At 36.3% G+C, this 22,991-nt stretch overlaps 1 protein-coding gene across 1 annotated transcript in view; it reads left to right on the plus strand.

The window, feature by feature from the left end:
• The window catches only part of LOC112983901 (connector enhancer of kinase suppressor of ras 2-like), a 240,445-nt gene that overhangs the window by 63,803 nt on the left and 153,651 nt on the right, over positions 1-22,991 (plus strand). Inside the window, exon 2 of the mRNA XM_064518287.1 lies at positions 20,423-20,586. Within this exon, the coding sequence (XP_064374357.1) occupies positions 20,423-20,586 (164 nt within the window). The remainder of the gene's footprint in view (positions 1-20,422; positions 20,587-22,991) is intronic.

Here is a 22,991-nt window from a genome sequence, read left to right on the forward strand (position 1 = left end):
ATGTTTCCATGCAGCAACAATTCAGGGTTTGGAGTAGCTTTGGAACAAGGAGCCACATACTGCAACCGTAGAAGCCGATAGTCAATCCCATCCCCTCAACAAATAGAGACAAAATGAAGAGAACAAGAGGCATCACCTTCCTGATTGCACCTCTGTTTCTAGCCCTCTGGAATGAGATTTCCTTTCCTTATTTGGCACAGCAATTTCACACAGACTGTCTTTCTCTAACCCGAAGACAAATTCAGCTTTAAGTGCGAGAGCAGTTCCACTGACTGTCTTTTTTCTTTATAAGCTAAATTCAGCTCTTTGGGTTAAAAATGAATAGTGCAAGAACATGGCATATGGTCGTTTGCCTAAGAAACTGTGGCTTGTGTTTACTGAAAGAAATTGTAATATGTTGGCATTCATTGTAATTCAGCTTAACTGGGAGGCTGCCAGAATCAAATCAAAATGTGTTCACAGTATATCCAAAATATGGTGTAAGTGCCAAGTTTATAGTAGCAAGATGTAAAAACCTGTTTCAGAATAAAACATGAAAATTTCCTAGTATGCAAAATAAGCTCATTATGTGTAGTTCAATCTAGTTATCACACACTTTTTAAAAAATAAATTATTTGAATAGAACTTTAAGTGGCATTGTGATATTCTGTTCAAGACCATTTGTACAAAAAATAGTTTGGTTATGCCTTTACGGCTAGCAGGAGAAAGAATTTGCCTTAGCTTGTCCCATGGAAAGCTACAGCATTGGACTGATTATTCAAATACATGGTTGATCACTTTTCAGTGGGTCTACCAGATCTAGAGGAGCTATTGAATGTATATCAGTATTACAGAGTGCCTTCTCTGCTGGCATAGTGAACAAATACCCTGTCTTTGATTGAATAGCATGAGTGAGAGTCCACATGGCTGTTGTAACTAGGCTACCTGTGTGTAACAGGCAACCAGAAATTGAATTTCTTTTTGCCCTAGCAATATCCAAATGGCATGTTCATCTAAAACATCAATACATAGCTCTGTGTACTCCATATTTCAACTTCCTCTCAGCTGCCTTGTTGTTATGGTGTTATTGCTGCTGTACTGCCAATAGCAGTTCCTGCTTTGATAACAGATATTTGAGCAACAGCAGTTATTGAGTCACTGATGGACCTCTCCCCTTGTGTTTCTGGATTATATGTATAATGTGGATATATATAAAGGACAGGTGATATTGAGGAGATGATATAAACTGATGCTAGAAGATCTTGTTTGTTTTATCAGAGAGCTTTATGCTGGAACTTCTCTCTCCAAGCTCTTACACTGCTACTTAGACCGCTGCCTGGTAGCAATAACCAATGGTATTCAAAAACCAGCATCTTCTAGCCTTGAAAGGAGAGGCTGGCATAGCAGAGCACTTGCTTTCTGAGGGCCTAAATGTGCTTAATGATAAAACTGGTGAAGAGAGCATTCACCAGTACCATCACTCTGATCTCCAGGAATTTTTCCTTTGACCCTTGAAAAGAAAGTCTCAATCTGACCCTTTGTTTCTTGCCTTGTGTAGGGGCCATACCTCTTTGGTTTTGATTCGGGCTCAGTATACATACCATCATGATCTTGGGGCGGGGGGGGGAGAGAGAGAGAGAGAGGGAGTTGCCTGGGGAAAATGCAAGTAATCATTTCTTCCCTCTCTGTATCTCATGCCTAGCTAGAGCTGTGAGAGTCAGACAAAACAAACCACTTCTGCTTCAGTTGGGTCCTCACTGGACCTAGTTCTTCAGAAATGACCTAACCCCTTCAGCCACTCATGCTATGGGGAATTTTTTCTCATCATACCTTCTCATAATCACTGTCCTTTATTGACTTAAACCAGTGTTCTCTTGTTTTGTACGCTCTACATTTTTCTTAGTCACCTTGAATGCCAAGACTTTGAGTCTCTGAAAGGTTATATAGTATTTTCTTGCTTAAATTAATTTTTACATCCAATTTTAAAGGCCTTTATAATAAAAGTTCTCAAAGTATTGTTAAAAAGCCATGATTAAGGAAGGCAATATATAGATTATATAAGAATGAGAAGTTTTATTTAATGGTTATTTCTTTTTCTGGAACCTATGACATACTAGTACTGAAAGGATGTAATCACTACACAAATAGACATTGTTTAAGTCGAGTCACTGCATGTTCCAGAGTGGAAGGGATATCAAGTGGTACAATTGGAAGTACTGGAAGATGTAGTTATGCTACCAAAAGCCATCTTTCCTGAGGAAATTAGCATATGTATACCAGTAAGTATCATGGGAAAAGTTAATTCTTGTACAGGATTTTTCAAAATGGAGTAGGATTTAAGTGAGGTATAACTTTTCCGTGTTATGTCCTTCCAAAACGATGTGGATTTCGATCCATGAAATTGAATGGGACAGTCTCCAAACCTTTGGCGGTCATGGGCTCAATCATGCAATGTTCAGTGCTCTCTGGCTCTGCTCCAGCAATGCACTTAAGTTTAATTTGAATCTTGTGAATATTCCTGTGCAAATAAATTGGAGGATTAGCGACATACACGGGAGTGAGGAAGGCACTTAAGTCCTTTGCTGGATCAACGCCATATTCGCACAAATAATCACTGAAGTGCTTCCTATATTGAGTAATTACTGGGACCAAGAAAAGGACCCTCCAAGATCAGGCCACAATTCATCAAGATTTATTTTTCAAATAGCCGTGTATGCCTGCTGAATTTTTGTGGGTTTTGGGGGGTGTTTTTGTTTTGTAGTAGGAGCTTTAGTAGTTTAATTTCCACAGACTTACTGAAAACAAATATTTCTCGAACATCAAGCTGAAGCTATGTCTAATTAGATTTCTATTAAAAAACAAAAGTGCTTAATTTGGTGAGTACAGTCTTACTGCTGTTTCAGTTATGAAACTAAACACAAGTTACATTTAATAAGATTTCTTGTGTTGTCAAAGATTTAATTGATAACTTCTTAATTCTTAATGCAACATACCAAAATTAACCTTGTACCATCTTCCAGTTTTATTGCCATAATCTTCACTTTCCCTCTGTTTTTCATCATAATATTTATATAAAAAGGACAGCCTGTACTGTCAGAGATACTTGGGACTAAAACTCACATTTGTGCCCATTGAAAAAGTGAAAATTTTTTGCACTCTGTTGGTACTATATTTTTAAAAAATCTGCTGTAGTAAATTTTAGCAGTTTTGTACATCAGAATGATCCTTCCCTTTAAAGCTTTCTCAAGAGGGTGTAGTTGATCAAACAACTCCTTTTGTGGCAGTCCTGGTTTAAGCAGTTGTCGCCCCACTGTTTCTGCCTCCATGTTCCCCATATCCCTGGAATTCTCCCTTGCTCCGTCTCCTGCTCTCTGCTGGCTCAGCTGTTTGTGGATCTGTATGGGAAACCGAACTGGAGAGTACCTTCCAGCCAAACAATAATCTTTCTTTTTTTCTTTTCTTTCGGGCTATTGTTCAGCTGGATCAGTTCCTCAGTTCACTTCAACATGCGGCCACAAAGACATTTGGAGGCAGCAGCAAGTGGTGAGGGGAAGAGAGGAGCAGAAAATGACTGCTTTAGCTTCTGAATATTCAAATAAAAGTTGTTTTGCATGCTAGTGACAAAAAAGGTTGAGCTTCCTTTCACCTTTTGCATGCTTCACCTTTAGTTTGCTGGAACAGGCTGATGTGATTCACTGCACTGCACTGAAGTTACTATTGCCAGTTAGAGAGGGGGTGGGAGCATCAATAGAGGTGGGAGGGAAGTTGTGGTTGTCACTTTTGTCAGCAGCATGGAATTAAATTAGTTCAAGCCCATTATGGAACTGCACCTTTAGTGATATTTTTTTAACCTGAAAAGGAAATACATAATGTTTAAAAGTATAGTTGACACATCAGATACTTGGAAAGCAAGAGCTGCCAAGAGGTAATAAATAATGTAGTCGTTCAGTACTAAAGTAGAAATATAAAGCAGAAGTCTTGCAAGAGAATGGAGAGAATAACAAAGACTGAATATAGTGCAAAGCTATCTCAGATGATCAGGGAACTCTTTATTAGTGTGTGAATTCTTTGGTGAATTGGGAACTTGGTTATCAAGATTGCCACAATGTAGGCTTAGAAAAAAATGAAAAAAATGCAAATAATACTTTATTTAGTATATGGTTATAGTATATGTATGGTGTTAGAATGTGGCTTATTAAATTACAAAATATTAGTATTAGAATGCCCTTCAAAGAAAAGACTGATTCTACATAGGGAGGAATATTCCAAGAAAACATAAAGTCAAATTTGATTAATTTCAGCATACCTTGTAAAGATAATCATGTAACCAATCCTCATCTCATTTTTTTGGTTTCTTATAGTTCTACTGGTAAATGAGACATAATACTCTGATGATCCTATCATAGGTAATCTTTTCACTTATTAATCATGATTTTTCCAAACAGGAGCAATCAGAATAGCAGTAAGCTTTTCTGACCCTTAGTAGTGCAGCCACTTACTGAAATATAACTTGGATGACTTGTGAAATAAGGTAGACCCTGAAGCCCTCTAGAGGAAATACCAGTTTTTCATTCTGTCACTGAAAATGAATAAAATAAGTCAAGGACATTTAATTTTTATAAATCATTTTAACATGGTTGCTGGGTACCTGGTTTGATTTTAAGATTTGCAAATTGATAGTTGTGAGCAAATAACATCATTAGATGTGCCTTAGAGAGTATCATAAATTGAATTTTCCCTGTCCCATTGATACATTTGTAGGGAAAAGAAACACTGTGCATTGGAGTTCCAGTTGATCTACACTTCTAAGTTACTCCCCTAAGTAAAGGGAAAATTCAAATTCAGTCTTATCATACAGCTACTGTATCTTTGCTTCTGAAACTTAAGGTGTACGTCATGCTTCATTCTCTTACTTGCATGTTCTAAGAGACTATGAAATAGTGGATATGATGGTAGAAATGTCTTACTTAAAAAAAGGAGTCATCTTTAAAGCATTTAGAAATGAGTCATATATGAATAATACATAAAATATATACATTTTCAAGTTAATGCGAAACTATTTTGTGCTTATTTCACTAAAATAGACATACTTAGCATTTAACTTTTAAACCCAGTTAGGGTTCAACTTGTAAGATTAATTTCTGTTGCTTGCTTTTTTGTTTTTTTAATCCATGCTGAGCTGATCTGGAAAGTTGTGCGTCATCTGGAAGAGCATACAATTACAGTGCAAGTGTTACTAAAACTACTAATCAAATCTTCTTACCCTGTAAAAATGTGTGTATGCTTCTGGCTAAAGTGAAGATGCAAGTTGTCACCCTTACCTATACAATCCTCTTAACATAGGTGTATTGGGCTTCCATCTCCAGGTAATTAAGTAAATTGTAACTCACTGTTTGCTAAATCCTCTTAGTGATGAAGCAGACTGAAATTTTGCTGTGGTCTGTAGAATTAGCCACTAAGTTGCATTTGCTCTTTGCCTTCTGTTCTGAGTGAATATCCCATAGGTCTCTTGTGTAATTGAGTAGCCCACACATTTAGCACTTTTCTGAGTCCACAATAACTGTACTACATGGCATTTGTAAGCACATAATGATTACTTGTGGGCTGGGACCCTTTGTTATAAATGACAACATTTTCTTTATGGATTAGGTATTATAACACTCACGTGCCATAGGTATTATAACACTCATGTAAAAGCTTTTGGTGTTTTCTTGTCGCTTTTATTAATATATAAAACTAGGGAAGAGAAATGACACAAATTGGATCCAGGATGGATTGAACATTTTCTATATTGGCTGAGAGAGGTTGGAGCAGTAAGATTTACCTACTAATTTATGGAGTGACATCACAGGAAAGAAATTGCAGGTACAGGTGACACAAGGCACTTTCACTCAGACTCAGTAATCTTCTAAGAGATGAAGTTATCTTTGTTTCATGTCATATTTTAGAAGTTCAGAACAATTACAGTTTAGAAATAGCTAACCACACAAGAATTTAAAGAATGAGTATTTAACAAATATAAAAGTTGTATCTAGCTCACTCTTCTGGCCTTTTCGGGTTCTCTTGGTTTCACTTTCCTGCTTTTTTTCTAATCGCTTCTGTTTTCCCTGACATACAAACCTGTAATTCTTTAATTTATTTGTATGCTCACTCTTCCCAGTGATTTACTGCTCTGTGTTATTCTTTGCATAACCTGGTCCTGCTTGAGCTGCTCAGCCGTGTTATCTCGGTGGCATGCTCAGAGGCAACAGAGCATCCTGCTCGTGACAGTGATACCAGCTGTGGGAGGAAAGCACGGCAACAACAGGGAGCCATTTCCTAAGTGTGACTTAGGAGCTGATTAAGGTCATTCAAGCACCATCAATCTTCTAATGTCTTTCCATGTTTATTTCCCTGACACATATGAAAAATGTAATAGAATGAACCAGAAAAGACTTGTCCCCCCTTCCTCGGCCCCCCCCCCCCCCCAAGATTTTACTCAGGAATGACTTATTTTAGGGAGCTGTCTACCTCATAAAAAGAAAAAAACAAAACATGAGGAATGTTCTCAGAAGTGTTATTTCACACTGCACTACTTTTGCTGATATAAGAGAAGTAATCTGTCCTGCTCAGTTTATACAGTACTACATTTCTTCAGGTTGTTGGGTCTGTATTGTTAATCATTTAACATCCTTACCTTTTGGCCAGCAGTTCTATTTTGAGGATTCATGGACAGCCTTAGCTACTGGTACATTGCCATGAACAATGTTGTTCTCTTGCCTGATATCTCAAGAAAACGGTTTCCAAACTGTTCCTAGCTATTTTTCTGTTCTTCATAAGTAAACAGTGTAAATTATGTTCCATTTCTCTTGGTTTATCCTTTGGCACTAGCAGGGTCTCTAACTGCAACGGTTTTCAGCTGTAGTTGGAAATTGTGTAGTACTTTCAGTCTGACACTTCAGTGATAGGACAAACCTAGCACCTGAAATATAAATCTCTATCTTCATTTTTTGCCTGCTGCCATATAAAACATTTAATTACCCTAAGCACATGAAAAAGTAATGTTTCAAACATCTTAGTGTGTGGTATCATACGGTTTTGAAAGGTTTTGTAATCCCTTGGGTTTACTTTTTTTTTTTTTTTCCTGAATTATGGCCAGCTTTATTGCTTCACTGGGCAGAATAGAATTTTTTATACTTTTTTCAGCTGTAATCAAATTTTATTCATGGGCTCTTGGCTATATAGTTCTTTCAGATATGATAAAATTCTTGCCAGTTTCATTCAGATATGATAAAATTCTTGCCAGTTTCATGTTACTTCATAGAAGTCTTTAATCTTGGTTAAGCTGTAGCCAAATCAAATAGTAAAACAGTTATTTAATGTTTTAATTCTGAATTATAACAATGATTTAAGATGTAGTAATATTTTTCATCATGTAGTTGAAGCGTTGAAGCTTAATCTGTCTTAATCTGATATTGCATGAAAAGTGGTATTCAATAAAAACTGCTAGCTCTTATTCTATTCAAGAACAAGCTTAACTTTGTCTAGAATTACCGTATTTTAAATAAGTAGAATAAAAATGGGTAAACATAAAGAAAGAGAAAAGCTTTTTTCTTCATATATACTGTTTATTTATCGTCCTTTTGGGCTTTCTTCCTGTTTCTCTAGTTTTGCTAGTTTCACACAATTTTAATGAATAAAAGTAATAATAATTCCAAGCTTGGGAATTTCCTGACAATTAATAAGGGTTAGGGAAGTCCTGGCTTTTAACTGAGCTAATCACTGATTGCTAGAGCTAATTCCTCCGAACTGCTTAAGAGTCTAATTTAAGATTATCCAGGTTCTGGAGCTCTTTTAATGATTTGTGCTGTCAACAGAACTGCATAAACAAGGGCTGTGATGCTGTGCCTTACATCTCCATGTTTCATGGAAATAAACAGAATGAGAAGGGACATGCATGTGGAATCAGATTAACTGATTCAGAGCTCGTGCTAAGCAGTTGCCATCAATAGAGTTGCTGAGCATCCATGAAAAAAAACGAATTCTAGCCTTTTCTTTACCTCTTTGAAGTAAAGAAAGTAGCTTCTCAGTGATTTTTGGCAACTATGTGAAGAACAGTGTGAGGAATTGCCAAGCCCACCTTCTGCTTGTAGGATTTGCATCTTAGAGGTGTTTAAACTATTACTTGTAAATTAGGCGCTAGCTGTATAATTCCTGAAGAAATTATGTTCAGCAGAACTTGACTTGGCTTTTCACTAAAAGTGTGTACACTGGATTTGGCTATTCTTTTCGTATCTAGGATTTTTAGTAAAAGGTGTCAGTGAAATCACAACAAAGATTAATATATTGTGGCACTGAAACATCTGTTGCACTTTTGATTCGTCTGTCAGCTCTTTTATCATTACCTTTTGCAAATGTTAGCACTTCCTGACAGAGAATGTGATTTGGGGATTCTCCCCATCCTGTTACAAGTTTTTGTTTTATTGATAACTTGTTGCAACAACATATGTGCTTCAGAATAAGATACCTGAATTTTCATTTTGTTTATACATGTTTTAGCTGGGAGCTGTTAATCTAAAGCATCTGTGACATTATGCCTAAATGTTTTTGAATATGAATATAAACTGAGTTTCATATAGGAACCTTACTGCAGGTTTATCATAGATACTTTTAGGGTAGGATTCCTCTGACAGCTCAGACAGACTGCTGTTATTTATCTCTTCTTGGGTTTTTCTTTGGGTTTGAGGTATGGACAAGTGGGGTGTATCTCAGTTCTACTTACACAAAAGGGTTTTTTGGCATGACTGGGTTGTTTCTATATGATATCAAACTGTTGGTGTTTTCAAGGTCAATCTGTGATTAAGGCTTTCTTGTGGGAAATGGAAGACGGATAAATCCCCTGAAGGTGGAGAAAGAAGTCTTCAAAGATTTTTTAAAATCAGTTATAATTTTTATTATAATACTCTTGCTTTTAAGATCAGCCCTTGTGTGCAAGAACATTTAACGCTATTCCTTTCTTACAAGAATAAGTTCCTACTGTTCTTGACAGTAAGGAATTTGGGAAGACCACTCTACTGACTTCTCTAAAATGGAGAACATATGTTGTAGAATGGCCTGAGGTTAACTCACCTTAGCTTGGGTTTGGGCTGTGTTGAAGGAAGTTGCATTAGATTTCCTAATATTTCTCTTTCCACCTGTTTTGGGTTTTTTTTTTTTTTTTTTTTTTGCTTTTTCTTCTTCTTTTCCTGTCGTCTTTGATGGCAGGTTAATGGTTACTGCAAACACAATTGTCTTGGAAATACAGAATTGAAACAGGCCCTCTGAATCACCTATTCAGTCTGCTCTGGAAGGGAGATGAGATGATGATCTTGACACTTATTTCAAACAGGAGAGAGAGAAAACCTGATCACATCAATTATCCATTTGAAGTGACACTACCCCTTACACATGCAGAGTAGGTATTACTTCTCTTAACTGTTCTTACAACTCTCTGGAGAGACATCACCAGAATTGTTAGAGAGAACTTCAGTCTTTTATGACTGTGTAAAGAAAATCCAGGATTTACCTGTACTGGTTCTACATTTTTGTTTTGAGTATAAATCAAAATGGTAGCTGAAGGGTCTTCTAAATATGGGTCTATTTATGGACTTGATCAATTTACATATATTTTTTTCTGGCTCTTAAACAGTTTTCAGCATAAAGATTTCAACATGTAGGCCTAGAAAAATGGCTGGGATGATGGTCATATGTTTGCCATCTGGGCAAATAGGAGAGAAAATGAAGTAAAGTAGTATCAGTTGTGGCTTTCACATGGTATAGCTTGAAAAACATTTGTTTTAGCAGTAGTGCCAGCTTAAGCAGCTCTTCCTTCATCCACTGATGTTTACCATCTCATTTGTGCCAGTTAAAAATAGCAAGTAACGAAAAGGGATAAAGTTAATTTAGAGTAGTTTCTGACCTGGTTCACTGCATAGCTGCATATACAGTTGTACCAAACACAAAGAGGAGGACGTGTAAGTGTTCCCAGCACTCTGTGCTGGAACTGGCACTTCTGCCAGAAGAGATTCTCATCAAACTGTGCCTCTAAAAGTTAAAGCAATGTATTACATGAGTCCAACACAGCAAATAGATAGAAGTATTTGCCTTGCATTTGGACAAAGTATTTTTCTTAAAAATAAATGTAATGAGACAGATACAGTGTCCAAGTATTCTCAGCTTAGTCACACTGGAATATGAAAGCATGTAATCAAATAAATGGGAGATATGAATCTGCTGGGTTTTAGTGATTTGCTAGCGCTTCCGGGTCATTCTTCAGCCATACTGCTTCAAACAATGACTGGAGGCTGCCGTTAAATCTTTATCAAGGAGAAAATTAATGAGACTAAGGAAAGATGTGAACTTTTATTAGCACAGAGCGCTAACAAAGCCTCTTCTGCATTTTATCACATTTATGGAAAGTTCATCAGTAACAGCACCAGTGACATACCTCAAGGTTAAGACTGCTGTGAAATGTGACAGCAAGGAGTGTGGTCTTATGTCTGAAAATGTGATACATTCTGTGAGTTAGACACTTTTTCTTACAGAAACATCTTTAAGGTCAGATCTAGTTATAGCAAGCTTCTTGAAAATGCTGTTTATTACTACTGTGATTATGCCCAATGCCTGTCATTTTGGGGGCAAAAAGTAGAATGTCTTCACATCCTATTATTCAGTCGTATATAATGAAGGCAGAACTAAATATTAAGTCATTTACTTCATATACACAAATGTCAATTTAAGGGTGATGGCATATTGTTGCATCAAATTTTGTAAGTGGAGCAGTTTGTGTCATTTATTATTAATATTGCCTGGTACATCTCCTTATAAAACCCTCTTTTCAGATGCTCTTAACACTTAAATTATTAATAATTTCAATACAGTTTTTTTCTTGATACTACAGTTATCTTGGAAGGATATAGCTGCCAAAAAGAGCTTGCTAGTATAGACACTGAGATTATGGGAACCCATGCTTAAAAAACAAAAAAATCTCACACATTACAGTGCTGATGTATTATTCCCATTGCACATGGGATAGATTTGGGATAGGATTTGGAGGGAATTTTTTTTGTCTCAGATGTACTCTTGGTGGAAAGACCATAACATTTGCCCATATTCACAAAGGAGGACCCTTGTGGGGAAAAAAAAAATCAGTTTTCATATGCTTAGAAACTTGCTACAATTTCTAAACTTCTTGAGTGTATTGTCCACCTCACAGAAGGTACCTGTGGCTGAACAGATATGTCATTTTAAGTGAAGGTCTGACCTCTTCTGGGGAGCAAAAGGAACTGAGGTCAGAAGCTTGCATCTCCCATCCAGGTTGTGCTCTCAGTAACACCCTCTCCTCTGGTGGTACAGAGGAGAGGAAGCTGTCTGATTCATGCATAGAAAGTACAAGAATAAGGACTGTCTGGAAAGAGTAAAACATGGCACATGGAAATGGAAGCTGGCAGTAAAGGAAGGGAGTTGTTAAGTATATAGGATTTAGCTGGGGAAAAAATGGAATTTTGTGATAATAACTAGGAGTTGAGAGGATGCTTGTAACCTGTGACTACTGAGCCAGTTGGATGGTGTGTGGGATGTGACTGAGGAATAAGGATGGAATGAAAGGCCAAGAGCAGGCAGACTAGCAGGGCTGGACAAGAACTCGCCAAGCTGGCAGGGTGCAGGCCCTCGAGCGGTCTGTGGAGGGCTCTGCAGGGGCAGAGACAAGCCTGGCTACGTGAGGAGAGGAGTGAGAGAAGTAGCCTGAGGAACTGCACATTGTTAGCCAGAGGACTGGGACAGCTAGAAGAGTTTAGTTTATGTCCAGGAAAGGTCAATCCCCTCTGAAGCATGGAGTGAAAGTTGACATTTTCTGTGTCAGTCAGTTTCTGGTGCTCATCCTGCTCTAGTTCCTGTTCATGCAGATGATGGCTCTGTAAGTTCAAGTAGCAGAAGTCTGCCTGTATTTGCATATAAATCATCCATCTGTATCTGTGTGAATGTTACTATAATGAAGTAGAGGAAACTCATCTGGGAAGCAACATTTAAACACATTATACTTGCACAGTCAAGCTTTTAAAGGTTAGATAATGTCAGATTTAAAATTTTTTTGCAGAACAACCTTAATTCTTTTCTTTTTATGTTTATTTCAATCTTAGCTTTTTTTACAAAATTCTGCAATCTTGATACTATGTTAGTAGAGATCAGACTGGTTAGAAAAAAGGCGGGGTGGGGGGGCTTGAAGATGCAGAATACTGCATGAGACCTAGTTTTCAGTTAAACTTTCCTAAAGTTAAGAGTCTAGGTCTGAAATGTTCCAAGCTTGGTGTTGAATATTCCCTTTGTCCTTTTTTGAATTGTGGAGATAAGATCCTTTTTCTGTTTCCAAGCCTCTAACGAAATTTTTTTCCTCCTGAAAAAGCTTAAGAACAAACAGCTGAAATTTGATGGATGGTGAGTTTAGTGTAAATGCAGTCCTGAGGAATATACTTTTCCTTTATTTGTCCTGAATAACTCTTTAAAAGCTTTAGTGTTTTCAACCAAAAAAATGTATCTGATGTTTTTCATTGTTTGAAGTTACACAAAGATTGGAAAAGATCTGCTGTGCCAAAGCCCAATGTAATAAATAATAGGTTTTGATAAAAAAAAAAATCCATGAATTAATGTGTGTATTCAATGAAAGTACATTTAAAAAAAGACATGCATTTTCCATTTCTCTCTAGCCATTGGCCAACTAGTCAAGTTCTTTCAGAACGTTCTAGTTAGCCACTAAAAATTGCTTTACATAAACAATGCCTGTTGATTTAAAACAAAAACAAAAAACCCCCACTTTTTCACTTTCTATAATTGCTACCTGTTGAATGGAGCTGCTAGATTATGTTAGGCACTGGATATATTCAAGCAGATCTGCATATGCAAACTGAAGATTATGGCAAGAGCAGGAAGGCTGTGCTGTCTCCCCCAAATAATTGATTTCCAGTACAGAAATAAGACTTTTCTTTTTTGTCAGGAGAGATTAGCTAATTTTCTGGTTTTGCGTGTCACTTTGGCAGGATGAGAAGCCATTGATGGAATCAGGTGAGGTGTCTGTTTATTTGCAAAGTCATGTACAAGGTCACTCATAACCACAGCAGGAATCAGACCTTCCTTTTGTTACGGTTGCAAAGCTCCTACAGCAGTTCATGCAGCAGGCTTTGTCTCTGTGCCTTTTCTCAAAGCAGATGCTGTTTCTGGTTTTCTTTTGCCTTTTCTGATCTCTTCTTTGCAGTGCTTCTGTCCTTTATTTATTTTTTTTATCCTTGTCGCTCATGGATAGTTTCAGCACAATGAGTTCTCTTTTGAATTATTAGATGACCCTTGGTGGCACACAACTAAGTTCCTTCTCCCGAGGTGCGTGTGCTGGTGCAGGCATATTCCTGTGGTGCACTGTGGCACCTATCTGCCCTCACAGAGAAGCTCTTCCAACACCCAGCACAGCAGTATTTTAAAATTGAATTTGTGTCCATTTAAAACACTTTTTCACTTTCTGATTTATTGACTTTTTGCAAGTCACCATTCAGTAATGACAGATATGATTGTTGTATAGCTTTTATTAGTCTAATGAGCTACATAAATGGCAATATTAAATTGTTGCTTCTATGTTGAAGATAGACCAAACTTCTAAAGAAACTGAGATCCATTCCCTTGACAGGTTTTGTCCTTTAGACCCTGATTCCACTAACATTTGTGTCTGTAATTCAAGTGCAATTTCTGCTATGTCATTTTTATTTTAAAATTTATTTTATTTGGGAAAATGCCAAATACTTTCCCAGGTCCTTACTAAAAGCATTTCTGACTCCTTTTTTGCCAAATTGACAGGGCTCTAAGATCTGAACCAACCCATGTTCCAGATGTGTCTTCTTCCAAAATTCTGAGTTTCTTTAAAAAGCATGAAAATGTATTCAGTTTGTTTCTATCAACCAGAGGCTGGTTTATTTTAAAGTGCAGGCACAGTAATTGCAGAGATATTACAAATATACAAAATTTGTTTCAGTGGACAGCTGGCTTTGTCCAGTGGTAAAGCTGCACAACTTCAATGTGTACATAGCTCAGCATTTCACTAAAATAGTGAGTGTGACTGTCAAGGCAGTTTTGTTCCAAGTACTGTGTTACTGGTCATGCTCTCTTTGGACCCGCTGCTGCTACAGGCTTAGAAGCTGTAACTGCACTCTAATACTTCTTTGCATCAGTGCTAAACTGCAGAAGTCAGGAGTGGTAAATGCATTTCCACTAAGCTGTCTTCCTTTTCTTTCATCCTAGACTCTGAAAGCAGAATGAGCAACGTTGCATTTTTATAACAGAGCATATCGTTTGGTATACCCTCTTCTGTCAGAAGAGCCACCTCCTGAGAGCAGTCATGTTTGTGACAAGCTGAACTGGCAAGGAGCCTTTCCGTCTGCACTCCCTGTAACCCCTCCATTTCATAGCCAGTGCTCTGTTGTTTTAGCCAGCTGCCTTATATTTTCCTCTGGGAATAATGATGTAGCACAAACAAAACTATCATTTGGTCAGGTATTATTAGGACAAATCACAAAACCAGCATAATTTACAATAAGTAATAAAAATATTCCATTAAAATATGTGCAAAAGGAGAAGAGAATATAATTTATGGAGAGATTTATGAAAAATTGCAAATGATACACTTACTTTCTTTTGTGATGGATCACAGTTTTCTAAGTTATTGTTACCACATTTCTGCCTATGAGAGCTGCCCTGCCTCCATAATTTGACTTCTTGCATAGAAGGCAACAGTTTGTGCTCTTCCTTCATTTATTTTTATCATAATTTTTTTTTATTATTCGTGTCTAATACCAGAGAGAAAAGGACAGATGTTTATGTAACACAGGAACTATATTTGTGCTTTTTATGTGAGATAAATCTGATGTTGGTTGAAATCAATGGAAAAATTCATTTTAATCTCAGTGGGTCTTTTGGCCCACGATATGTATCATCCCTTTTGTATTGTTGGCTTGGAGTTTACACTTAAATCTAGCTTTAGCTAGCCTATAGAGAATTTTCCTATAACATATTATTTTGCTTTGTTGTTTTAATGATGTGCAGTTCTGGAAATGCACATTTTAAAGCAAACTGGCTTTTCTTTTCTCTGTCCTTTCTTCCTTTTTTTTCCCCCTCCTTTCTTTTCCTTGTTTCCTTGATTGGCAGTTTACTACCTGCCTTGGTTTCAAAATCATAGTTTGCATTAAACATATCAGAGGGAGAACTGCTGTTTCTCAGACTCTGCTCTTTGGATCCAGGGAGAAAGTTTTCCTCGTCCATGTGTGTGGAATAAGCTTTCTTGCACTTGGAAAGGGAAAGAGACAATATAGCAGATTTCTCCTCATGGGCATTAGTCTCAGCTTTAACATAAAGCATTCTCATTTAAACTATTTTCCTTGAATTATTTTATTGCACTATGAGGAATATTTTGGCTAGTTACAGACTGTACCTCAAAATACAAGAATGTGCAAAAACAGAACTGCAAGCCTCTGTGTTTCTTGCCTAACTCTGACACTGATAAGTGTGTAACTTGGGGATAGTGGTTTAATTTTATTTACCTCCATGCAAAATAGGGTTAATGCCTGTTATTTCTTTGGAGTTATGAATCTTAACTAATATAAATCTAATCTGTAAACAGAAATTATATTGAGAAAACTTCATAAAGAGTACTAATGAGGCCTAAGTGGCTTGAGGAAATAAATATTCCATTTGGCTCCAATAAGTCAAAATGTTCTCATTCTGCACTCTTTGTAATTGCATCTTCATTATTTTCATGCTTTGGAAAAAAAAACAATTATAGCCATGATAATAGAGAATAAAATTACTGCTAGTTAAATTCCTATATTTTAAGACCTCATACTTATAAAACACAAAACTTCATATCACAACAAAAGGAAAAATGGAATATAATACGTGGTTCCTAGGCAGACAGGAAAAGCAGCAATGGACCCACTTTTTTTTGCCTGTATTTATTAGATGCTGGCATGCTATGAGACAGCCTGGTCCTTTAATGATGTATTTTTGTATTCTATTGTCAATTGCCATACTGTTTGCACCATTAAGTAAACGTCTTCTAAAGATGCCCCGGGGAGCTAGTACAGAGCAGTATGAATAATACAAATTTCAGATTTTGCTCTTCTGCCGTAGATCGTATCTGGCACAAAGGCACATTTAATACATCTGGCTACTCAGTTTTTGTGGGATGTCACATTCATTTGGTTTCTAAATCTTCCTGAATACTGCAACTGCTTATTTGTGGCTGCTGATAACAACTTTTAAAGTAAATTTGCTTCAATCTTGTTTGAAATTGTTTCATTTTTGGTGGCATTGAGTTTCAGTGACTTCTCTTTCTGATTAGTTTGTTTATAGAAAGGAATTTTAGGAAAATATTGATTCAAAGCAAATCTGAAACGTGGGGGTTTTAAAATTCACTCTGAAATGTGTTTCTAAGAATTATTCTCAAACAACCAGTGAACAGAAATGTATAATGACTCTGAATTTTAATTATCAAGTAATGAATGCAGAACTTGCAGTGACCAGTTTTTAACCAACGCAAACTCAAGTATACTTGCATTAGAAATGTTAATTAAATCATTTAAAACCATGAACAGCTGCATGGAAATGTCTTCTGTTTGCAGAACATTCTAGAACGGAAAACAGAGCTTAGGTATTTGTTACCAATAGATTGCTGATTTGGGTGTTAAATTCAGCAGTAGCACTAACTGCTCTGTTGTCTTGTCAGTGAAGGATTAATATTGTACTTTTTTTTTCATGACCACTGAGTGGAGATCTAATTTTAATCCTGACAGCCTTTAGTTCAGTGTACGCAGCCAGTTTCACCCCAAACTTTGCGCAGTAGCTCTTGTTTACCGCGGTTCGGTAGGGAGCTTCTGGTGGGAGTGTTAAAGGCACCGTGTCATTTTTACCCAAGGCATCTGCTTTGAGACAGTGTATTCCTGTAACTTAAAATAGATTTTTCCGATACGAAAACTCAAGCTATCGATCTCGAGGAAAACTCATTATTGAACTAAGATCTCTTAGATATAGCACTTCCAGGTAGTTACAGCTGGATCAGGTCTCGGGAGCGAGGAGCACGAGGAGAGGTGAAGGCAGCACCAGCAGAGATGTTCAGTCCTGCACCAGTGTCCTGCGAAATCCTGACCGAGTCATGTAAACATCTCTGTTCTTTAGTTTCGCCATTTCCTGAATGCGCACAATGCTTATTTCACAGTGATGCTAAGAAAATTATGAATGCTCTGTGAAGCATTATTATTTGTTTAGATTTAGACTCTCGTCTGAGAGGTGCTTTGAAGATTTCAGTCAGTTTTCTCTGGAATAATAAGCGGAGTTCCCTCTGACTGTTACTTACACTTTTCCAACATGAGGCAAAAGGAAGGGGAGGTTTCTAAAACAGTCCTCTCCCCATAGTTCAGCAGTATCATAGGGCACCTCTTTCCTCTTTGTGGAGGCTGGGGGATGTTGTCTGTTACTTGCCCTTGTGCTGGCATTTTCTGACTTCTTAGCACAGTTTGATACTATTTAGCATTCTCTTACTGTGTGGATTGCTATTAATGTCCACACAGAGAAAAGCATACATAATTTCATCAAGAAACAGTTGGAGAAAAAAATATTGCAATGATTGCACCTTCCCCTTAAAATGGCTGAATTAATGAACATAATGACTAACATAGATAATATTATAAACTGAAATACAATTATAGAAATAATGCATAAAAGTGTTTGTAGGAGTTAAGCAAAATCCATGTCATACTTGCAAATAACAATATAAAATATGGCTTTTTATCTCTCTAAATTCAGTTTGCATAGGATACTAACATAACTGACTTTAACGTTTTTCATTATTATACTGAAGAAACTGTACTACTCTTTCCTGATTTTTTCAGTTTCAGACTTCCTTTTTTTATTTTCCAATATGAGGAGGTAGTGAAATTATACATAAAGGAAGAAATACAAAAATGTATGCTTTGCCTTCAGACAGTTGCTCATAACATTTAATTTTCTCTTTTGTATTGCTATATTGCCCTATTATCGGAGGGGTGGGGTGAAGAAATTTGACATTTGTTATGCCCATGGAAAAAATGGTATTCTCATGATCATCAGCTTAAATGAGGTATACACAATAAGACTGATTAAATTTGTCATAAAATCTATATGAGTCTAACAACTTTTCTTCTGTGTATTCTGAATGATCTTCTATTCCAAAACAGCTTTGATGAAGCTTTGGTGTCTGACTGGCAAAGTGGTCCTGTTCGTTTAAAGGCATATATGTATGTACAAGTGACTATGAAGATATGCACATTGTTTGATTAATGATTATTGAGCATTATAACATAATTTTAAAAGAACAATGAGTTTATAGAGTGGTACTCATTGAATAATTTTGAAAGATAAATTCCTTGAAGGAGACCGCAAAATATCCCTTGTATTTCAGAAACAGAAAGACAGCCTAAATTAGGCAAATACATTGTTTTGTTTTATTCACTTCCTGCGTCATCATAGTCCTTTTGTCTCAGCTGAATTACTTTGGCTTAATTAAGACAATGAGGTGAAATTCAACATCCCATATAGAAGGTATCAGATCTAACATTGTCAGACACTCTGTTTAAAAACCTGAGAGTAGGAAAGCGTGGAGAATATCAGTTATTTTTGTCTACAGAATAGTTTTAAATTTCATGTTTTCTGACATCAGTTTTCACAAGCTTTCACTGCCTCAGAATGTTGTCTGGATACTCTTACCAAGTCCTCCTACAACTGCTTTAGAGAAGTTCATCTCTGGAAGGTAGCCAACGCTAGCATTCAGCTGGGCTGTGCTTTCCACGTTAGTAATGTGTTTGGCTGACATTTTCTATCACAATGAGATAGAGCTTAGTAGAAATGTATTTTATTAAATGTAATAAAATCACTTAACATTATTTAGGGTGTGTGCTTATAAACAGGGTAAGGGATAGTAATGTAGTTTTTAAGGATGTTTTCAGTGAACTTCCTTAATCCTCTTGTTTAACTCATTTAGCATTGCAAAGCTAATTTAGAGGAATAGATTTCTCTGTTTATCACTGCCTAAATATATCATCTGGTTACTTAAAAGGAGCTCTATGCTTGAATAAATGTTAAATAAGTAAAATATTACTCTTTTCGTGATAAGATTCTCTATTTCTTCACATTAATAAACCAGGAGCTGAAGACTCTTTTTTACTTTTTACTTTTTTACTTACTTCTTACTTTATTTTTACTTTTGCTTTATTTCTGTTGTATTGCATTTGTGAGAAAACTTAGACAAACAAAAAACATGAGCGGTCATATGCCTTGTTGTTTTTCTTTTCTTTATACACACTGTGTTTTCTTAATGCTTGTACAAACTTTCTTTCTCCTTAATTTAACTATACTGGTAACTTTATGTGTATTATATGGAAGGCTGTGCAGGGAAATGGTGATGCAAAGCTCTAGCTTCCCTAAGTGCCCAAGGTGAATATTTCCATGGCTTTTGAATGACTGTGCTTTTCAGGGGTCTTGGGTTTACCTGTTTCACTGTAGGATGAATACTTGAGAATCAAACCCTACTCTATTAGTAGATAAAATTATTGAAGCTGAATTTTTGTAGGTCTCCAGAATTCTTTCTCGAAGAGGCTATCAGGTTTCCATTGAATATAGTACAGCTCTAGATAAAGGTCTTGAGGAAACTTTGTGCGACTTTGTGTAGTTTTCACTAGTAAAGAATCTTACTTGTGTAAAATAGCTTGTTACGCAGTCCCATCTCTAGTCTGGGAGATAGACTAGCATGTCAGCTACCAAGTCTATTATTTTGTGAATGGGCAAAATTGTGTAATTAATCTGGGTTTTGGGGTGTAACAATACCATTTATACGTTGTTGAGTTTCAGAAAGTTGGGTAGCTGGTCTTGAAAAAAGAAATTGTAAACACTGTGTGCAGCATAGTTGATGTCTAGGTGAGTGAGAAAGCCTGAAAAACGTTATTCCTAATTACAGTCATTATCACACCATAACACTTTGACAAGACTCTTAGAAAAGGAATCCTGACTTATCCTAGACTTATACTTAGGACTTAATGATATCATAAGAAAAATGTTTTCTACAATGTCACACTCTGTGCTTCTTTATTCTTCTCCCTCTCTCTCAGTGGACATTTTTAATTAATGTTAAAATGTTTAAGAATATTGAAAGTAGTGTCAGTAATAGAAAGTTTGTTCTTGAGTAATATAGTGCCTACCACTATGTAAATGAAATCAACTTATATTTGTTTTGCACATTTTCCCTAGTAGATCCTAACAGGGTACTGTGCTTGTATTTCCAAGAAATTTATATATTTGTAAATTACAGAATTATTGTTTGTGTTCTCTGAATATGCATTCTTGATTTTTTTTTTTTTAATAGGCCTTGATGATTGCCTCCAGCAATACGTAAAAAACTTTGAAAGGGAAAAGATCAATGGAGAACAGCTGCTGCACATCACACATCAAGAGCTTGAGGAACTGGGAGTCACTCGCATTGGCCACCAAGAACTGATATTGGAAGCGGTTGATCTGCTGTGTGCACTGGTAAGTGTTCTTGGATCACTCAACTTAATAATGTAGGTTTATAAATTTTCAAACCAAAAGTAAAGTAATATGGACTGCATCTACAACTACATGCTTGTATAGACACTGTTGCTTTGCTTCATTAAAGGACAGACAAGTAGAGGTCTCTTTCAGCTCTAAAGAAACTAACCATATCCATTTTATGATTATGTATGATGGTCTTTTACCGTTCTTCCTCTAACTTTTTGGTCCTATATTCACATGCAGTTGACTATCAGTGCTGGCATCCATATGGCTCTGTGATTATATGCCATATGCCCTCATTTCACTGATGTTCACCACACTGTATGAAACCAAGTAGACCTGAGTGTTTCAACTCATTACCAGAAGGTAATGTTAATTAGACTAGGAGATTGTTTAAAGTTACCTTTAGGACAGAATTGGAATGGTAAAATCAACTTTGTCTTGAGTATAGACACTTGTGTCCACTTTTTTTTTAGTACCCTAGAAAAATTCAAGTCTGGAAGAAAAATAGTCTTCCATTTAACAAGTTTTGTTAGCCTCTGAATGAAGTACTTGATATAAGAAAGGTTGTTTTCTTTGTCTCAAATTTAACTCCTAATAACAGCTAATAAAATGAAATTATTAACTTAATTCTAAAGAAAAGAAATTTGCTTTTGCTTATGTAAGTAAACAGCTGAAAGGATATTGAAAATATAAAATGTAGAACAGTAAAATTGAGTAGGTAAATTATGTGACAATTTCAGTATTTTACTTCTTTACCAGGAGTTCTACATTTGCACAAACTGGTTTATCCTGTGAGATTTTGATATGAAAAATTGTCTCCAACAGGGAAACTGGAGTTTAGACTGACAGTAAAACAGAAATCAATCTGGAAATATGCACTTGATATTATATAAGAAACAATATGAATTACCTTCTAATAGGCATCTATGTTTCTTGTAGGTGTGTCTAATCACAAAATATACTTGATTTATCTTGAGATATACTTTTGCAAATTAAATAACATATATGTCAAAGCAGAGAATTGCTTTTCGTCTTGATGCAAGCATACTGGTAAACTGGTGCATACTGCATGACCTGAAACTTTTTTGTGTTTTGGAAACATTAAAAAATCAACTTAGATTTTTTTTTTTAATTTGGATCATTGCTTTCCGCATAAAAAGAATCTAAATACCACACAATGTTATATTATCTAATGAACAATACAGTGCTGTGCCCTTACACCAGTCAGAAATAACAGTCACAAGAAGTTTCCTCTGGAAAAAGAAAGCCCTTCAGTCAAGTGTGCCCATTAGGAGGACCCTTGCTGATTTTTTTGACAAAGAAACTGTACCTCTTAAATGTTGGCCCCACTGCTGGTGAATAGTGCAGCTCTTCCCTTACTGTGCCATCTCATGACCTTGTTATTGTCTCTTTTAGAGCAGGGATGGGGATTTTCCAGCTCCTGGTATCATTTGTTTAGCCTCCTGCCTTTAAGCCCCTTATCCTTCCTTCCCCACTCTCTCTCTAAATCACCTGCATTCTTTTTGCCTGCTTCTAAATCTTTATCTTCCTTCCCATTTGCTCTGCTTTCTGCTGAGTGAGTCTGCTGCCTGCGGCTCTGCCCATGGGGGTATTCTCTTGCTTCTGACGTTTCTCCCTTGCTGCCATGTACTACATGTTCTCCAATCCTTGAAGCTTCTTACTGAGCAAGGATCATAAGTAAAAGTTTTACAAGACTAAGTATTATATCTATTTTTAAACTTTAATATTTTTTAGGAATTTAATCTCTGTAACCAAAAGCATCGTTAAGAATTTCTCTTAATCTAAATAATGGCAACAATTTAATGGTAGGATATCTGATGCTGCCTTCGCTAGCATCTGAAATACACTTCTAAAATGTTACAATTATCTCCTGATTCTGTGCTAAATCTTGAAACATTATTGCACTAAAATTTGTGAGGTGATGATGACTTTGCTAGGTGATCAGTCAGAATTGTAAATTGGAGTTCATAGCTGTAATGGATCTTTAATACAGCAGGTAGTCTAAAAAACAGAAAAGAACTGATGAAGAGAGATCTGTGTCTCGTTCATGCCACTACAATCAACTAACGTATATGAAATGATTTGAATCATAATGTCTCAGGGACTGTTACATTTCAGCTCTAAATTCCTGAGTTATCCTATCAAGCAAAAATTTAGGTTTATGTGCAGCTGGAATGCACATGATAGCATGTGCAAGATGTACAAGATAATACAGTAATGCATTGTGCGTGTGTTTGTATATATGTATCTAAAGTACCAGTTAAGTGTATTTGTAGATGCATATATACATATACTTAAAAAAGTTTCTCAAAGCTGAAAGCTTGTTGTGAACAAACTTGAGAGGAAACATCGATTTAAAAAATCTGCTCTAAAATTGC

Source organism: Dromaius novaehollandiae, chromosome 11 (genome assembly GCF_036370855.1).
Source record: "Dromaius novaehollandiae isolate bDroNov1 chromosome 11, bDroNov1.hap1, whole genome shotgun sequence".
Taxonomy (NCBI): domain Eukaryota; kingdom Metazoa; phylum Chordata; class Aves; order Casuariiformes; family Dromaiidae; genus Dromaius; species Dromaius novaehollandiae.